Source organism: Thermobia domestica, chromosome 11 (genome assembly GCF_964235325.1).
Source record: "Thermobia domestica chromosome 11, izTheDome1.hap1.1, whole genome shotgun sequence".
Taxonomy (NCBI): Eukaryota; Metazoa; Arthropoda; class Insecta; order Zygentoma; family Lepismatidae; genus Thermobia; species Thermobia domestica.
Genome location: NC_137464.1, coordinates 212,983,003 through 213,001,560, shown reverse-complemented (window position 1 = coordinate 213,001,560; position 18,558 = coordinate 212,983,003). Strand labels below are relative to the sequence as shown.

Here is an 18,558-nt window from a genome sequence, read left to right as displayed (position 1 = left end):
AATAATAATAATAATAATAATAATAATATAGGGATGCGCACGACACAAGATTTGAGACTGTCTCGTCTCGAAAATGTGCTGTAAAAGTGATGTCTCGACTCGAAAAATATATATTTTTCTATTGGAAGAGCTATGTCTCGACTCGAATTTTGTTAGGAAAATTCTGTCTCGACTCGACTCGAGTGCATCCCTAATAATAATAATAATAATAATAATAATAATAATAATAATAATAATAATAATAATAATAATAATAATAATAATAATAATAATAATAATAATAATAACGCATAATTTACACAAAACATTTATATAATTACTGTAGAGTAGATAGATTCTTATTCAAAGCTGTATTTATTCTTACTTAAAGCCGTAGAAAGTGAGTAATATGTTTTATAATTGTTATTTTTAACGGGATTGATCCCATTGGAATAGATAATGCAAGAACAGATCCCCAAGGATAGGTGTTACCTGTGGGGCGAGACAAGACGATAAATAAGTTTTTCCTCGTCTCGTTTCGTAAATATTGTAGAAGCATTGTCTCGTCTCGTTTGGCAAATTTATGTACTAAATTTGTAACCTAATGTTCTTTCTTAATTTCATCTAGAAATTATCAGAATCGTTCCGTGTCACGAAAAGTCCACGAAGGGTATGATATAATAACATTGAAACCATATTTATTATTGCTGTTTATTGTGTAATGATTTGTGTATCTTGAAAAGTTGATAAATGACCTTCATTGTGTTCGTACCTACTTTATCAATAGGTGCAATCACTTTATCAATTTATATTGTTTTAAAACTATGAATTATACAACACTAAAACAGTGTTTGAGAGCTAAGACTTGGGTGAACTAATGTTGCCCACGAGCAGTGCGGATCTTGCCCGGGGCCTAGCCTTCCCCCCCTTCCCAGGGTGTCTACTAAAATTCCAAAATGAAATTAGTGACTTTTTCGTGACCCTTTCTTTACCAAACCAAAAAAATTTGGAACATTCTCTAGACCAGATTTGGGTGCAAATTAGGCTGAATTTTCATGCCTGACATAGAAGCGTGCTTTGCTTGTGATTTGGTAGCATTTAAAGCCGACCATCGACATTTTTGGTAGTGAATTTTGACGTTTTATACAACCAAATTTTCCAGTCTGTACTTATATTTGTACAGATTTTTAAAAATCGTGACCCAAAAGCTAAATTTCGTGACTCTTTCTTGACTCTCATGACTGTTTTCTGATTTCGTGACTTTTTCATGACTTTCGTGATCGATAGACACACTGCCCCCCGTTTTTTGAGTGACAAATAATTTAAGCTATCATTTTATATAGTTTTGAAAGTCTATAATAAACTCATGATATACCTGTCATAATCTGAGTTCTGGCTGCCCCCAATTTTACCTTCTAGATCCGCCACTGCCCACGAGACTCTAGAAACTTTTCGTCTCGCCTCGGTTCTCGTCTCGAAAACGAGACGAAAGAATTGTCATGTTTCTCGTCTCGTCTGTAATTCGAAAATGTACTTCTCACCTCATGGACAACACTAACCATGGGCTACCCCTCATCATTCCCGATCCTCCTATTGGCTTCTCCTGATCTATTAGAAACATTTAAAAGTAAGTTTCTCCAGCCTTTGTTTCATATACGCATGTGTATATAAAGAGGGTGTTTATGAACTTAATACCATAAACTTAGAAAGTAATTCCTTATATCTTTATATTCCTTATATATATTCATCTTTTTCTAGAACAAAACCCTAGCTTAATTATAACGTTGAAGTTCGGTTCGGAGTATCGACAAAGAGAAACAGTAAGAGCCAGCGAGAGGAGAAGCCGAAGAAACGAAAATGTGTAGAGAATGTTTCTAGTGTAATACCCTTGGATTCATGAGTTATCTCGTGTACCTGCAGTATACCCTACCATCTACTCTGTCATCTATTTGTTTATCATCACTGTCGTAGTCAATGTCTCCCTGCTAGATCTACTCTTTGTGTTTATTTATTTAATTTAGTTAAAATGAAGCTATGACGACACCAGTGCAGTAGACAAGAAGGGTTACGAATTTTAACCCCCCTTGAGCAAGGTATTATGATAAGAAAAGCATTTACGTCAATAAGTTTTGCCTCTAACCCTCTATTTTTAAAAATTAATTGCTGTACGTGAATAATTTCACCCTCAAACGAATGCTTGGTCTTTCTGCTTTCCGAGGTCTTTCATTTTTCAATGCAGTCTGCAATGGCATTGAAGCACTTACGCCAACGGTGCACTAGTTGTTGCATGCCGTCGGTGGAGAATGAGATCGGTTGCTAACGATACGAAGAGTACACTGCCTTGGTGACCTCTATGTCGGATGCAAAATACTGACCTTTCAGGTGTTCTTTACTCTTTGGGAACAACCAAATGTCTAAGGAGTCAGGTTTGTATGGTGAGTGCGTCAAAACATCCCCGAACTGGAACTTCTGCAACGCGGCGGTGGTCTTCCAATTTGTGTGTGGTCTTGTATTGTCATGCTGAGAGTTGACATATCTGTGAGAACGAATTCTACGCAGACGTGCAAGCAACTTCGTTACTGTCTGCACATAGTACTTGAAGTTGACATGGCGCCACGTCCCAAAGAATCAATCGGTAGCATACCTTCACTGTTCAAAAATATTGTGACCATAACTTTCCCTGCTGATAGCTGCCGTTTAAGCTTTTCAGAACAAGGAGAGGATGGACTAGCGTTTCGTCTCGGCCTCAAAGTGATGAGCCCAGAATTCGTCGCAATTTCCGAGAATGAGGAAGGGACAGACCAGGAGCCAGCCCAAAATTGTAGGGAGACCCAGCAGAAGTTAGAGGAGGCCCGTTCCAATCACATTATATTTCATCACCATATTATAGTTCATTACTAAATACATGGAAGTGCGTCGGGACCGGAATACAGCAAATTATGGACACGTTAAAATATTAAATAATACTTTTGATAAAGTGGATAGTTTCAAATATCTAGGATCAATATTAACAGACGAAAATCATATTCACGGAGAAATTAAATGACGACTAAAAGCAGGGAATTCGTGTAACTATTCGGTTCAAAATCTCTTGTCGTCGCGAATTCTGTCGAGGAATTTGAAGCTTAAAATATATAAAACGATAATCATGCCTGTTGTTCTGTATGGCTGCGAAACATGGTCACTTAATCTGAGGGAAGAACATAGACTGAAAGTATTTGAGAACAAGATCCTGAGACGAATATTCGGACCCAAGAGGAACGGGAATGGCGGAAACTTTATAACGAGGAACTACATAATTTATACGGTTCACCCAACATTGTTAGGGTCGTCAAGTCTAGGAGGCTTAGGTGGGCGGGTCATGTAGCTAGAATGGAAGAAAGTAGAAACGCTTTCAAAGTCTTGACTGGAAGACCAATCGGAAAACGACCATTAGGAAGACCTAGGCACAGATGGAAGGACAATATTAAGATGGATCTCGCTGAGATTGTAATACAAAGTAGAAACTGGATGCAGTTAGCTAAGGATGGAAGACAGTGGAGAGCTTTTGTGAACGCGGCATTGAACCTCCGGGTTCCATAGGCCATAGAGTTAGTTAGTTAGTTAGTTAGTTTAATTATAGTTCATTTGGAAGCCTACCGTGAAAATTTTAAGGAAACTAGTAAAACTTTAGAGGGTTCGGCCCTCTAGCCCTCGGTGGATACGGGTCTGGGAAGGGATGTATCCTTTGGTGTCGAAACGGGATAAAGTTTACTCACACATGTTTTTGCAGAATTCTTTCATTTCTACTAAACTGAAGCGCAACCCACCTTCAACACACTTTCTTGAATTCAAACTTGTTTTGTATGATGTGATTCACTGTTGGAGTGATTTACCAGTGTTGTCTGCAATCACTCTACTTAATACACCGATAATCGCGAACAGTGCATCAACTTATCTCACTTTCTCTGAAGTGGATGTAGTCCACTGCGGTCATTGTCATGCAGGCACAATGTGGCTGCGTTCTCTGTGTGCGCACAACCCGAACATATCTTCTCACAGTGCTATTGTCCACATATGCTTCCCTACACACGATACTCATGCACGATAGATGTTGATGTTATATTCCATAGTCAGGAATTCGATGCCCGCACCCTATTTTAACCGGTTATTCATGTAGTCCACCAGTAATCCTGCGACTGCGTTCTTGCCAAGCTTTCGTTTGAGGATACAATTATGCATGTACACTCATGTCCAAAATGATTGTCGCATATCTATAACTGTCTTCTTGTGAGAATATAATTTGATAATGATTTTGCAGAATACTTTTAATACTGATACTATGTGTTTAATCGGGAAATGTATATTTGTGGTAAATTTCATAGGAAAAGAATTATAAATACGAAAATTAACTAACTAACTAACTCTATGGCCTATGGAACCCGGAGGTTCAGTGCCGCGTTCACAAAAGCTCTCCACTGACTTCTATCCTTAGCTAATTGCATCCAGTTTCTACTTTGTATTCCTATCTCTGCGAGATCCATCTTAATATTGTCCTCCCATCTGCGCCTAGGTCTTCCTAATGGTCGTTTTCCTATAGGTCTACCAGTCAAGACTTTGAAAGCGTTTCTACTTTCTTCCATTCTAGCTACATGACCTGCCCACCTAAGCCTCCTAGACTTGACGACCCTAACAATGTTGGGTAAACCGTATAAACTATGTAGTTCCTCGTTATGAAGCTTCCGCCATTCCCCATTCTCGTTCCTCTTGGGTCCGAATATTCTTCTCAGGATCCTGTTCTCAAATACTTTCAGTCTATGTTCTTCCCTCAGAGTAAGTGACCATATTTCACAACCATACAGAACAACAGGCATGATTATCGTTTTATATATTTTAAGCTTCAAATTCCTCGACAGAATTCGCGACGACAAGAGATTTTGAACCGAATAGTAACACGAATTCCCTGCTTTTAGTCGACATTTAATTTCTTCGTGAATATGATTTTCGTCTGTTAATATTGATCCTAAATATTTGAAAGTATCTACTTTATCAAAAGCATTATTTAATATTTTAACGCCTCCACAATTTGCCGTATTACGGTCCCGACGCACTTCCATGTATTTAGTTTTTTCTGCATTTACTTCTAAACCCATGTCCCTGCAAGCGTTTAATAAGATCTCTGCATTTATTTCTACTGTTCTCCTATCATCCCCTATTAAATTTACATCATCAGCATATGCCATAACCTGGTGAATGCCGTTCAACTCTAGGCCCTGGTTGCTATCTTTGATTTTCCTTATGGCGTATTCCAGCACAAAGTTAAATAATAATGGCGACAACGCATCTCCTTGTTTCGTGATAAATACGAAAATTAGAATAATTAAAACAAAATGTTGCTAAAGGGACAAGAAAGATTTATTTTCGTATTATTGCTCTTATTTACTGCTCTTTTAACATGAAATCTGCCACATACCCCTCTTTGCCGATTATACACACACTAACATTATAAGAAATACCGGGCGAATTCATTATCAAATTATATTCCTACAACAACATATTTATAGATATACGACAATAATTTTGGACATGAGTGTGCAACAATTAATGAGTAAGTTAGAGTTGGAAGTAGAACTTATTGAACAATTCTCGTATATAGAAAAAAATCGCATTGTTCTGAAAGCATTTGAGATTGAGTGCTTAAACTCCCTCTTGATAAAATTTTGTATACGCCACTGGAAGTCACAAAACATAAAAATGATTCATCTAAGTATTAATGTTTCTCCAGAATATAAAGAACATTATTTTTCTAAAACACAAATATAAGACACTTTCATAGAACCACATCTTTCAATATATTTTTTTTCTGTAAACTAATCTCAGATTGCTATAATATTTGATATTATATTAGGCATAGTGATGTCACCAGGAATTTTCCTTGTGGATTGATTTGACTAGAGTTAGTACTAGAAGAGTCACCTCATGGGCAATACTTAGGTATTGAATAAAATCAATAAGAAACATTTTGTTCTTACTACTGAAAATGAAATTGCATTATCAACTGCTCAATTTGATAAATGCTACTATAGGTTTCATCTACTTGGTGATTACAGAAGTTTCTATTCACTTGTCTTGTGGGAGTATAGTCTACTTCTGAATGATACTGGTGACGTCACTAAATACAAAATGTACGAGATATACATACAAGAGATAGGAAACCTAATCCCATGATATGACCTTCTCTTGAAGTCCAAAAGCAAGCTGGAGCTTCCTTTCGCACTGAATACCATTTTCGCTGTCAATAAAAAAATACATGCTATAATAACAATAACTATACTCTGAATATAATAAAGTAAAAGTCGAAAGAATTTTGTTAACTATTGTTTAAATTTTAAGTTCGATGAGTAGGGTTGCCATATGTCCTTATTTTGTATGGACTGTTTGTACTTTTTGAGTCCGTGTCCGTGTCCGTATCGTACAAAGCATGAAATAGGAAAATGTCCATATTTGGAGCTGGCCGAAAATTTTCCGAGTCTGCAGGCGCTCAGGTATACACTGGATAAAATGGGCTTCAATCCTGCTTTATACTGGATAAAGCTTCAAACTATGGTTTAGCCCTTCCCTTGATCATATCCTGGATCTGCCACTGTGAATCGGCGGACGCCCCCCCCCCCCTTCGAGACCATATATGAAAAAAATTAAGAAGGGATGAAACAAAAAGAAACGAGAAAAAGAAGAATCAGCGTTAAAAGTATAAAACTACAGCAAACGTTTGATTACTCTTTCTTATATGGAACTTTGTGTGTAGGAAACGGAAGGGGTTCAATCTAAAAATTAATATTTGAACGGACCGTTCAGAATTCCATTTAGCTCCATGCTAATTTTATGGACTACAAATGACAATCAATAAACCTGTTCTATCAGGTAGATTCTCACGTAGAAGTTATGAATTGCCAACAATCACCAGAGCCTGGCAACATAAATTCCAGTTACACTTTAAAGTAATTTTCAATTTCGCTGCAACACTAACCCATTTTATAGGATGTGTTTACCGCCGAAAGAGATCTCGTTGCTATCTTTGACGGCATTAATCGAAGATAAGAAAAAGAAGAAGGAAGAAGACAACAAGAACCCAGTTCGAATTACCTAGGAAGACTGTATATTTTTCAATATTTTTTAAATATTATTTTACTTCAGATTTCTTTATAGTTTGTTATTAAAAGATTAACATATCCTCATTTTATTTTCCTAACAAACTAAATATGGGTATGTTGCCAGTAAAATAGTTCAGATTGATTGAGCCCCTGGTGCGTAACCACAGTATTTCAAGTCACGACCCCCTCCCCTCATTATGAAATCCTGGCTAAACTAACCAATATATGTTGCCAGTAAAATAGTTTAGAATTATCGACCCCCTGGTGTGATAACCACAGTATTTCATATCACGGACCCCCCCTATTACGAAATCCTGGCTACGTGCCTGAGTAGCGTTTTAAGTATTACAGTAAACATTGTGTGATAACCCAAAAAGGTGATTTTTAGGTAAGAAATTTCAAAATATTTGTTCTGAGTTTGGGCATCGTATCTTTGATGGATCGTCATTTCAAGGCTTGTCCATATTTTGGATCAAAAAATTAGGCAAGCCTATCGATGAGAGCAATACTGTTGTCGCAATCTGCTGCGACATTAGACATCTGTATCGGGAGATGCATTTGACAATTCAGGGGCAAAGAAACTTCCAAGATCAATCACGTTCTAAATATCCAGCAGAGTTTGAGTTTGAGAGGATTTAGACCAAGCCATAAGGAACTGCCCGGAGCCAACCATAACGAAACTAGTGCACAGGTGAACACCGTTCAGCTATACAGGACAACTGCCAAAAAATGGTTCAAAGCGTTGAATTTCAGCACAAAGTTTGATCGTAGGATCCCACATTCGCTAAATCCAAATTAACAAGGGAGGCAAATCAGGATCTTTCCTGGTGTAAAAATTGCTACAGATTTTAACTATTTGCTAGTTAAAGCAGTTTACATTCAACTTGCAATTCTCACCATGCCATTCTCATCACGGGTGATGAGATTTGGTTTATACAGGGTGTAACGGGAGAAAATGCAAATACTGCAGTAGGTGATTCGAGACATCAAGAAAACAAGACAAAAAGTCCTCTTGCATATTGGCGAATTCCGCGTCGTGTAAGAGTGACAGGGTTGCCAACTTGTAATCGAAAATCGAATCGTGACAATTGAAATGGAACAGAAAGATGTGCACGAACACTGGAAAGTGATTCGTGACATAGAAAGAAGACAAAAAGTCCTCTTGCATGGTGTATTGATATGCAAATCTTTCTATTCCGTTCCAATTGTCACAATTCGAGTTTCAATCCCAAATTGGCTCCCCTGTCATTCGTACACGACGAGGAATTCGACAACAGTTAAGAGGACTTTTTGTCTTCTTTTGATGTCACGAATCACTTACCGCAGTATTTGCATTACCTCCCATTACACCCCGTATACTAGAACATAAAATACCACAGGACTGCACGTTACCTTTCTGGACCGTTGCCATCGACGTCCGTATCAGACCTTCATCTCAAGAAGGTGTTATTAAGTGTGAAGCGGCGAAATCAAGTAATAATTTAATGGGAGGTGCTTGATATGCCACCTTCTTCTCTGAACAGTTGGAGAAATTGCGAGCAGCATTACGATCCAAATAACTAAGTCTAGTTAATCATCAAAGAGTCATCATCTACTATGATATCGTCAGGTCAAATGCTGCTGTCACCAGATGTATAAAAAAGGCACTTTGGTTGGGAGGTCTTATCCTACTACCTGGTTCTCCTGACTTGACCTCTACAGGCTACCAGCCGTTGCAGAACTCACTTTCTCGGATGATCCTCATTTAAATATAGATTATGAAGGCTGCCTTATAACAGTCCTTTGATTCCTCAGAACTCAAAACTTCAGGATTTTTTATCACCGTGGAATTCATCTCCTACCAGCAAGGTGGCAAGAGGTCATCGATTGTGGTGGTGGCTAGGCACAGTCTTAGGTGAATTACAGCCTATGTTCTGTTGTGCTGTTCGCACTTCTACTGTATCTGCACATTAAAAACGGGTAAAACTTGTGCATGTACTAAACATTTTTCATTTAAATTACACACATAATTGATGTACAGAGTGGCCCAAAAGTAGGTATACAGACCTGCAATCATCAAGTATGACATTTTAATTTATTAAGATAATGAATTTATTTGCTTTGGTCTGTTCCGAGTTTAAGTTATAAGTGAAAAGAAATTAAGAACGGACAATGAAAAAACTAAGTCAATACCTGTATAGATAAACAATAAGTAAATAATATAAAAGGCCATGAGTCGATCAGTACGGGACTGTATATCTACTTTTGGGCCACCCTGTATTCTACTTCATTAATCAATCAAAATTTACCCAGGCCTATCACATGATTAGTTGTCAGATTAAAAAAGGAAACTATAACTTATGTGACGATAACACCAGAAGGGTTGGAATACGTTAAAATAAACCAATTGAATTTTGCTGAGTAGAAAATATTTTTAGATTATTTCTCACTTCAATCCACCCTTCCAGTGTTGTCCTCGTTAATTATACAATTATGTTCAATGATTCCTTACCTCTTGAAAATATAACATCAAAGAGTTCATCTCATTGAGTGCTCTGAAGTTGTCCAATTTGAAGGCACCGTTGCTGTTAACATGAAAAGAATAATAGTAATATAAAGTTTCTGGAACCAATAGAACATTTAGTTCAATTTTGGTAATTTTGGACACATTTCATCTTTACAAACTCTATGTGAAATTCCTTTCAGGGCTTAAAAGAATTCGTGTCCAGATATTGCAAATAACTCGTATAAGGTAAAACAGTAAAAACGTTCCTTGTAATTAAGTATTCAGTGTAAACTTTATATCTATCTTTCTGACAATGTATTAATGAGATATGTTCTCTTGGCTCTGAATGTCTGAAGTTAAGAATACAAAGTAATATACCCAATGAAATTTATTGTCAGATTGTTTACTGATTAAACACAAACATTTATCTTAGATCTCTGCTTCCCTCTACACTAATATACCTTAATACAAACCAAATAAGTTTGGTTTTTTGAGGTTTAGTAGTCCTTCCGGTTCAACCGCCTATTTGTCGGGAACAGGTCAAAACTCCTACACTCAGAAAATGTCAAAACGCCCACACAAACGGTCATAACTTTCACACAAATGGACAAATCTCCAAAATCCACGAACGGTCATAACTCCCACAGTCAAAACTCGTACACTCAGAAAATGTCAAAACGCCCACACAATCGGTCATAACTCCCACACAAACGGACAAATCTCACAAATGCACGAACGGCCATAACTTCCACACCCAAAACTCCCACACAGGTAAGCGGTCATAATCCCCAACGATCATAGCTCCCACACAAATGGACAAAACTCCCACACATAGTAACAGTCACAATCCCATCATAAAAGGACAAATCTGCAAACGCCTCCCAGTGAACACCCCGGAGGAACTAGATGAAGCAGTCAACACCATCACCACCCAGATGCAAACTGCACTCAGGCAAGCAACAACCATCCAGCTCGACCCACTGCACCCTCACCAGAAGAGCTCCGCACAGCAGTCCTGATACACCTCAAGCGCTGGGCCCGGAAGCAGTGGCAACGTAGTCGTCACCAGAGCTACAAAATACTCTGGAACAGTCTAACTACCAGAGTCAAGAAGAGGCTCCTACGAATAAAACTGCAAGCCTGGAACTAGCGACTTCAGGAATTCGCATCACCGAACCGGGACTTCTGGAGGTTGGTGAGGGGATTCACCAAACCATCATCCGGACCACGGAACTACCCCCTTCAAGGATCCCAAGGACCACTATACGAACCCCAAGAGCAGGCTGAATTGCTCGCTGACACGCTGGAAGGCATCCTGCAGACGAACAACACCGAAACACTACAGGCAACAGAAGAAGCAGTCAGACGAACGCTGGAAGACACAGACATTGACGACCCAATTCCTCCAACCGCTCTCACCACTCCACGAGCGATCCAAGCTGTCATCAAACGACTGAACCCGCACCGTGCCTCCGGACCGGATATTATCTCACCAGAAGCACTCCGAAACATACCCCGCAAGGCCCTGGTATTGCTCTGCAGAATCTTCAACGCCATCATGACAACAGAATACTTTCCTAAGGCATGGAAGCAGGCGAGAATCGTGATGATCCCCAAACCAGGCACCACTCAGACAAACCCTAGCAACTATCGCCCGATCAGCCTCCTTTCACATACCTGCAAGGTGTTTGAAAGGATCTTCCAAAGGAGAGTGAAACAGTACATCGAAGACAACCAGCTCATTCCTGAGCACCAGTTTGGATTCAGAGCTGGACACTGCGCCGAGCTACAGCTGATCCGAGTGGTGGAAAACATCACGTCGAGATTCAACGACGGCGGCCACACGTTGGGAGTCTTTCTAGACATAGAAAAGGCTTTCGACAAGGTGTGGCATGAAGAACTGATTCACAAACTTCATCTCCAGGCCCTTCCACACAATATGATCAGAGTCATCGCTCCCTACTTGTACAATAGAACCTTCTTCGTCTCCCACGCAGGGCAACAATCACCCCCGCACGATCCATGCAGGAGTCCCACAAGGCTCCTGTATTTCACCTATCTTGTACGCACTGTACACAAGCGACATTGCTACAACACCGAACACCATTCTTGCAACCTTTGGTCTCACTATCGAGACTAGACGAGATGCGAGCAGTGTCCCCTCTCGTGAGCAACACTAAAAGTATTTCATATTACTGTTTAGCTTACATTTCTCATGGCTTTCGCTTTCAAGGGTAATCAGGCCATGATTTCAAGACGAGTTAAAACGAACGAGCCATTTATCAAAACTCGACTGAACTTGAAACACGACGCGAAAAACTGAATCGACTCGGAACTCGACTCGAGGATATTACCTTAGACTTGACTCGAAATTCGACTTGAATTCGAGTCGAGTCTAGTTTTAGCTTGACTCGTACTCATCCCTATGCGTTAGAAAAAAATGGTTGCTTATTATTATTCTGCTAAACTAATTATATAATAATAACAATGTTGTTATGTAAAATTAAAAATACAGAATATAGAGAAACATTACACTACAATTAATAAAATGAGAACACATGAACTGGGAGTGAATCAAAACTTGCCAGTAACTCTAAAATTGATACATGCTTTTTAAAGCTAGTTTCAAACTCTATAATCAACGGGACTCTAGGATAAGCAAACTGATCTGAAAGAACTCCAATATTACATACCATCAGCAAATTATTTTCTAGTAATAAAGTAGGCCTGCTCATCAGGACACAGTTTATTCATATTAATTCCTTACTGTAAATCGTTAATTATGGCACCCTAGCTGTTGATAAATATTTTCCGCCGGGGCACTACAGATACTACTTTTAAATTCTGTCTACCATATCCTCAGCTTTTAAGAAAAAAATATTTTTTCAAATGTTCGAACGGTAAAATATTTTCGTTCTCCATCTTTATAAAAGCAACACCAATCAAAGTAAAATAGACAAATAGACTACCGGTATCATTGCACTCCTAGTTCACTCACTGAATGTATTGATTTGGAGCTGTCAAAATCTACGACAAAATCTTCCAGGTGCTTGCAATCAAGACATGTGATTTCCCTAAGGCTGTCCTCATCTTTTTTTTTTTTAAAAAAAAGAAAAAAAGCAAGTGGCACTACGAACTTATCTGTTTCTCTGTGTGTCTGTGACTCTCGGTAACTGACATACGTAGTTCATGCTCGATTGTTTCATTCTGAGAAATTCACTTACAGGAAAGAAACATTTGTTTCCGAAAAAAATATATACTTATACTGTAGTTACTCATCCGAAATGTAACGCAAACTAGGTACGTTACTTAAAAATTTGTAACGCATTACCGTTACAGTTACTTTGGAAAAATGTAACGCGTTACTAGGAAACGTTACTTAGAAAGTAACGCGTTACTTGCGTTACGTTACTTCCCAGGACTCCTCTGAAGGACGTGTGAATACAGATAAAATGTATTTTACTATAAAGTAAAAGATCTTGAAGAAAAAAGTATGTAGACAAAGGCGGCGATCCTGGGGTGCCGAGGCCCCCTCAAAGCTCTTGTGGGATCACTACTGTATTTATGAGTGTACAATATTTGGCTGAATTTGAGTGCAATTTGTCTTAAAATCTTCATATATATACCTCCTGTATCTGAATGGACCCTCAAATTTACAGAGAAATCAGCAAAGCTAATGTTAAACTCAGTTTGGGGAAAGTTTGGTCAACATGAAAATATGGGACAGGTGACCATTATTAGTGAGACAAAGCAATTGTATGTTTAACTAACATCACTTGATGTTGAAGTTCATCAAATAGTTCCAGTAAATGAAGTGGTGTTATATGAGTATTAAAAATACAAAGATGAAATTCCTGTTATTCTCCAAACAGTAAATGTGGTTGCTGCTGCTTATACAACCACGCATCCATTGTATAATTATTTAGATCAACTAGAAGAAACTCCCTCCCACTTCCCCTATAATGCAACAGTACTTTTTTCTGTATACGAGTGCTGACTCAGCGTAATTTGACACTTTTGTTCCAAAGATCAATTTTGACTACTTCCTTTATGGGTAGTCCACTGCGATCGTGTACATTCTTGTGAGAGGAGTCTAGAATACTTCGAATCAGTTTCTCAACAATATGTTATTGGTGGTATAGTGAAGGTCCAAAGGATAGTCTACTGACAACGTTGCTTTTTTTATTTAAAATATGTCTCCTCTTACCAGGAATCGTATTCCAAAACGACTGTTATGATCAAAAAACTTCTACCATTTTAGATTCAAAACCACATTTTTATCAACATTTCTCTATTTCCATTCTTTCATAATCTTTTCTCATTACAGAGTTGGTCTATGGCTCCGAGCTTTTGATACACCCTGTATAATGGGAATTCGTTACACATTACACCGAGAACATTTGACAGCGTGGGAAGTAAGTAATACTTTTAGTAACGTGCCTTAGTGTGATAGCACGTCAAGCTATGCGTAATGCGTATTAAACACGAATGCTCCTCTTAAAATTTTAATAGTTCCCTCACTTCTTTCCTATAAAAGTCCTAGCTATGGTCCTCTATAGAGGAAACCCAGATTGACGTACTTCATGGTAGAAGAAGCACATGATCGGGATCAACGTTCATTGGCCAGGAAAACGAGATTGTTTTCCAATATGATTTGCTGTTATGATTTTAAATGAAATTCTTCAACTTATCATGTACCAAGACGGTAAATAGGATTGTTAATAGCACGGCTTAACCTCATTGTTGGTTGGCTAAAACAAAGATCCTGTTCATCTTCTAATTGTTCACCAAGAACATGCGAACGAATCGAATTCTTCACTCTTTACAATTCGCCTTAAATTTTACATTACTTAAAAAATGAATTTATCCAAAATGCTAAATATTTTTAAAAGTATACTCTATACAATGTAAAGATAGTTTACGTAACATATTAAGGTATATACATACCTAAAAATTCCATTTAACTCTTTTTAATTTAACATGGAAATTGGATAGTAACAAATTCAATATAACCAAGGCAGAACAATTATTTTCTAATCAATTGTTATTTTTTATTTCGCCCAAGGTTTCTGTCCACTGTTACACTATATGTTGAAATCGTGCTTAATTAATACCTCAAATTATTTACGTTTATTTATTTTTATTTCATTTTATTATTTTAGTTTACTTACGAACCACCTCAAACTCCGTCATATTTTAATGCAATTATTCATAACACACGTCACTTACGTAGTAATTAGGGTTAGGCAGTCAAGTGACAGTGCATGTAGCGACATCTATCAGTGTAACTTTATTCGTATTAGGAGTTTTTTTTATTAAATTAATCTATTCCCTGATCGAACTGTTCTTCTGAATAATAAGCCTTCATCTTTTTCCATTTAACAAAAAAATTAAAAGGGACGTGTCCTCCCTGTCCCCTCCGCCAGAGACGCCCATGGTGTTTACGCTAAGAAAATAATATATGTATTTAAAATTTTGTTAACCATCTTATTATGATGATTTATTTATGATAATAATGATTTGCTGAAACTTGTATTTGACATAAAAAGAACCCTGGCCTTATCATGAGCAACCAACCTTGTCCGGAGAGTATTTTCATTATTCACCACTTATGGACTCATATCTTTCGAAATGGCAATCAGTAACATTTTTTTAAAAAAATAAAATAAAAATGAATATCTGTAATGTTCTCTTAGTGACGACGACAATATATACTTAATTTTGTTCGGCACCACAAAACAAATATTCCTCTCAGGAAAGCAATAAGTGATGGTGTAAAGTTTGGAAAAGATGCAGGCACAAAGCCAGAATTGTGTGGTAGAGTGTGTGGAGGGATGGCAGGCTTTGTTTGTGGGTGGGCAGTCAATGAAAATGAGAACTGGATTATACAGATACTTTTGGCTAATAATACAGGTATGTAGTAGATGGAGGCGAATCCAATAGGGATTAATTCTTTAAATAGCTACCTCCAAGGAGTCCTTCCATTACAAGTATGCACATGGATTTTTTTATACTAATAAAATAAGATTCGAACAACATAGCCTCATAAATGAAACTGTTTTCCGTTAGTAAAATGAATTAGCTACATAATACGAATAAATTAAAACTACAATACAAAAATAGGCTACTACAAATATTTTTATCATTAACAATTTTATTGCAAGAAAGTAAGAAAATGAACACTAACATTTATATTTTTCATTCACAATAAGGAATGACTGTGTCAATTTAACACAATGGCTCTGTGTTAAATTTTGTCATAATCTGCTGCTACTTCATATCATTTTTGAGTAAAAAGTTAAAATGGTAGTCGTTAAATCAACTACGTGTCATGGTGAAAAGTCATTTCAGTGACATGCTATTGGTGTTGCTTTGTACAGTTGCTAAACAACCACTTTATGCCTGAGTTACATAGCATTAGTACTTTCTAGTTATCAAGTAGCACAGGGTTGATTCGTGTTTCTCGAACTGTTGTTTGTACGGCACATGTCCGTGCGATATAGCTACTTCATATAAACCTCCTAACATGAATATTCACTCATGAATGCAACTCCTCCTATAAGAAACAATTAATAAGATCCTAGTAGACCACTTCTAGAAGAAATAAGTCATAATTCATGAATTTAAATATGAATTCCTAAACTGGGATAACACTTAGTGGCGGCGCTACAGGGGGCGAGGAGGGGCAAGCGCCACCTCAATATTTTTTCTCGCCCATCCTTTTCTCCCTCTCCAATTTTTCTATGTACAAAGGTGAACTCATGATCACAAACTGCTGCTGTAGAATTTGCCACTGAGATCTTTATAACATTAAAATCTTTGTTATTTAATTATTAACGACATACGAAGATTTAAAAAGAACGAGATTGTAATAATTAAATTTAGGATCAAGTAGGGCTCTAGAATATGTACACATCGCCCGTCGCTCTCATTTATTTAGATGAGATAAGTTGTAACACATGTTTACAGATATAGAAGCTACCTTTGTTCATTAACGCATCCTTTAATGCTAATTGTGTTCCCTAGTTACCTAAGCTTTTCTGAGTATGGCTAAATACTGAGTATTTCGATGTTTCCATGTTTTACGTTGAAAATTTTTCCGTCTATTTATAACTATCGATAAACTATAGTCACATGTATGTTATAAAGTTAAATAACATAAACACAAATACCCTTTATATTTCTGCAAATAACAGAATTTCATAATTGGTTTTATGAGTAGCAAAAAGAATCATGAAAATACTCGTATTCGTTATATTAAAAAAGTTACAGCTGAACTCACCTAACATTAAAAGCATATGGGTAATTGCTTCGTGACACGAGCTGAACGAGGCCTCGTAACTACGCAGCTGTTTGTCTTGTTATTAACCCGTAACCGGAATACATGGGATCTGGGGACCAGTGGTCGAAGGGAAACGGTATGCGGTGGTATGCCATACCGCCTCTGATTTTTCAGTAATAAGGACATACCGTCTCTGGTTTTTCAGCGATCAAGACAATATTTAAATAGCCGGTATGTTGAGTCAAAATCGTAATAAAACATACCGCCTCTGTTTTTCTTCCCACTTTGAACACTGCTGGGGACCCAAGATAATTTTATCTTGCCTCTCTTTCCGCTTGTGTTGCCAGTGCTGCAGTGATTATCGCAGTACTTGTGTACGCTGCAATTCTCGTTCAGACAGTACAAGGTAGGTATTATACTTGTTGTGTCTACGGTTTCTGCGAACTGGCTTTTTTCGGGTCCTTGGGACCCATATGTTCCTTTAGAGTAACATTTTTAGAAGTGCTTCAGAAGATCAGAGGAGTGGCTTGTGCTAACATTATTGTAGAGGAAGAAGTAGAATATGAATTTCGTGAAGTGACAAGTTTCGATGAAGACATTAGTGGATCTAAAAGTGAATTTGAGTGCAGTGAACACGAAACTGAGTCTGAAACAAGTGCAGACGAAAGCGACGTTCAATTAGTTACTGACTCACACACACACACACACACACACACACACATATATATATATATATATATATATATATATATATATATATATATATATATATATATATATATATATATGAAAAGAATCGATAAAATTGGACAAATAAGCCTTCAATCCACGGTAGAACACCACAACATAATATAATGAAATGCCATTTACCTGGGCTAATAGGTAAAGCACTGCAAATATCAAAATCAGAATTGCCATCACCCTTACAAATGCTACATTTTAATTTACTTTCGGAACACATTGCAGTTTTTTTACTGTATTAAGAACTCAATCAAATTATTGCAATAAGATGACATAATGGACTGTCGAGTTCAACATAATGATAACTTTATGAATCCTAAAGTAAAATTATGGTGTCAAAATCACACTTAATTTTATTATGTATACCTTCGAGTACTAATAAATAGGTTATAGAGTATTTATTTGTAAATTTTGTATTTCATTAAAAACTCTCAAAACAAGAGTGTCAATATTTTCAAGAAAGTCACATGTACATGCACAAGTATTATAATCATCTTTGAATATATGTGTATTATGTTAAACATATATCGCCTTATGCAGAGTCGTTTTGAAGTATGATTAGCATCATACTAAAGCCCTGACTACTGCAGGAAACATATGTTAGTCGCTCTCTTTAGTATGGAACTAATCACGCGTCAGAACGACTCTGCATAAGGCCTATATAGTTTATGCTGGGTCCCAGGGACCCATCTATTCCTTTAGTGTAACAAAAAATATGTGTACCAGTTACGGTAAATATTTCTACGTTCTCTTATTTATCAGCTGCGAGGTGAAAGGGATTGTTTAGACTTTCGGACGAGGTGCGGTCGTTCTTTGTGTCTAAATGGCAAAACTAGATGTGTACGGGGGTTATTGAGAGGTATGAAAAGGAAAACCAAATCAAAAGTTACCATCTTGTTGAAACTGGGGCCGCGGTGGATCAGTGGTAGAGCGTTCACCTC

General features: G+C 37.4%; 1 protein-coding gene across 3 annotated transcripts in view; it reads right to left on the bottom strand.

Moving 5' to 3' along the window:
• The window catches only part of LOC145663737 (uncharacterized), a 32,162-nt gene extending 17,548 nt beyond the window's left edge, over positions 1-14,614 (bottom strand). For 2 of the 3 annotated variants that reach the window (XM_081729818.1, XM_081729819.1), the window contains exons 1-2: positions 9,601-9,658; positions 6,161-6,250 (exon numbers count right to left, since the gene is read on the bottom strand). In XM_081729818.1, the coding sequence (XP_081585944.1) occupies positions 6,161-6,250; positions 9,601-9,630 (120 nt within the window). In that variant the 5' untranslated portion in view covers positions 9,631-9,658. Of the gene's footprint in view, positions 1-6,160; positions 6,251-9,600; positions 9,659-14,541 lie in introns of those variants that run through there. The other variant, XM_081729820.1, reaches the window with a different exon arrangement.
• Between the last annotated feature and the right edge of the window lie 3,944 nt (positions 14,615-18,558).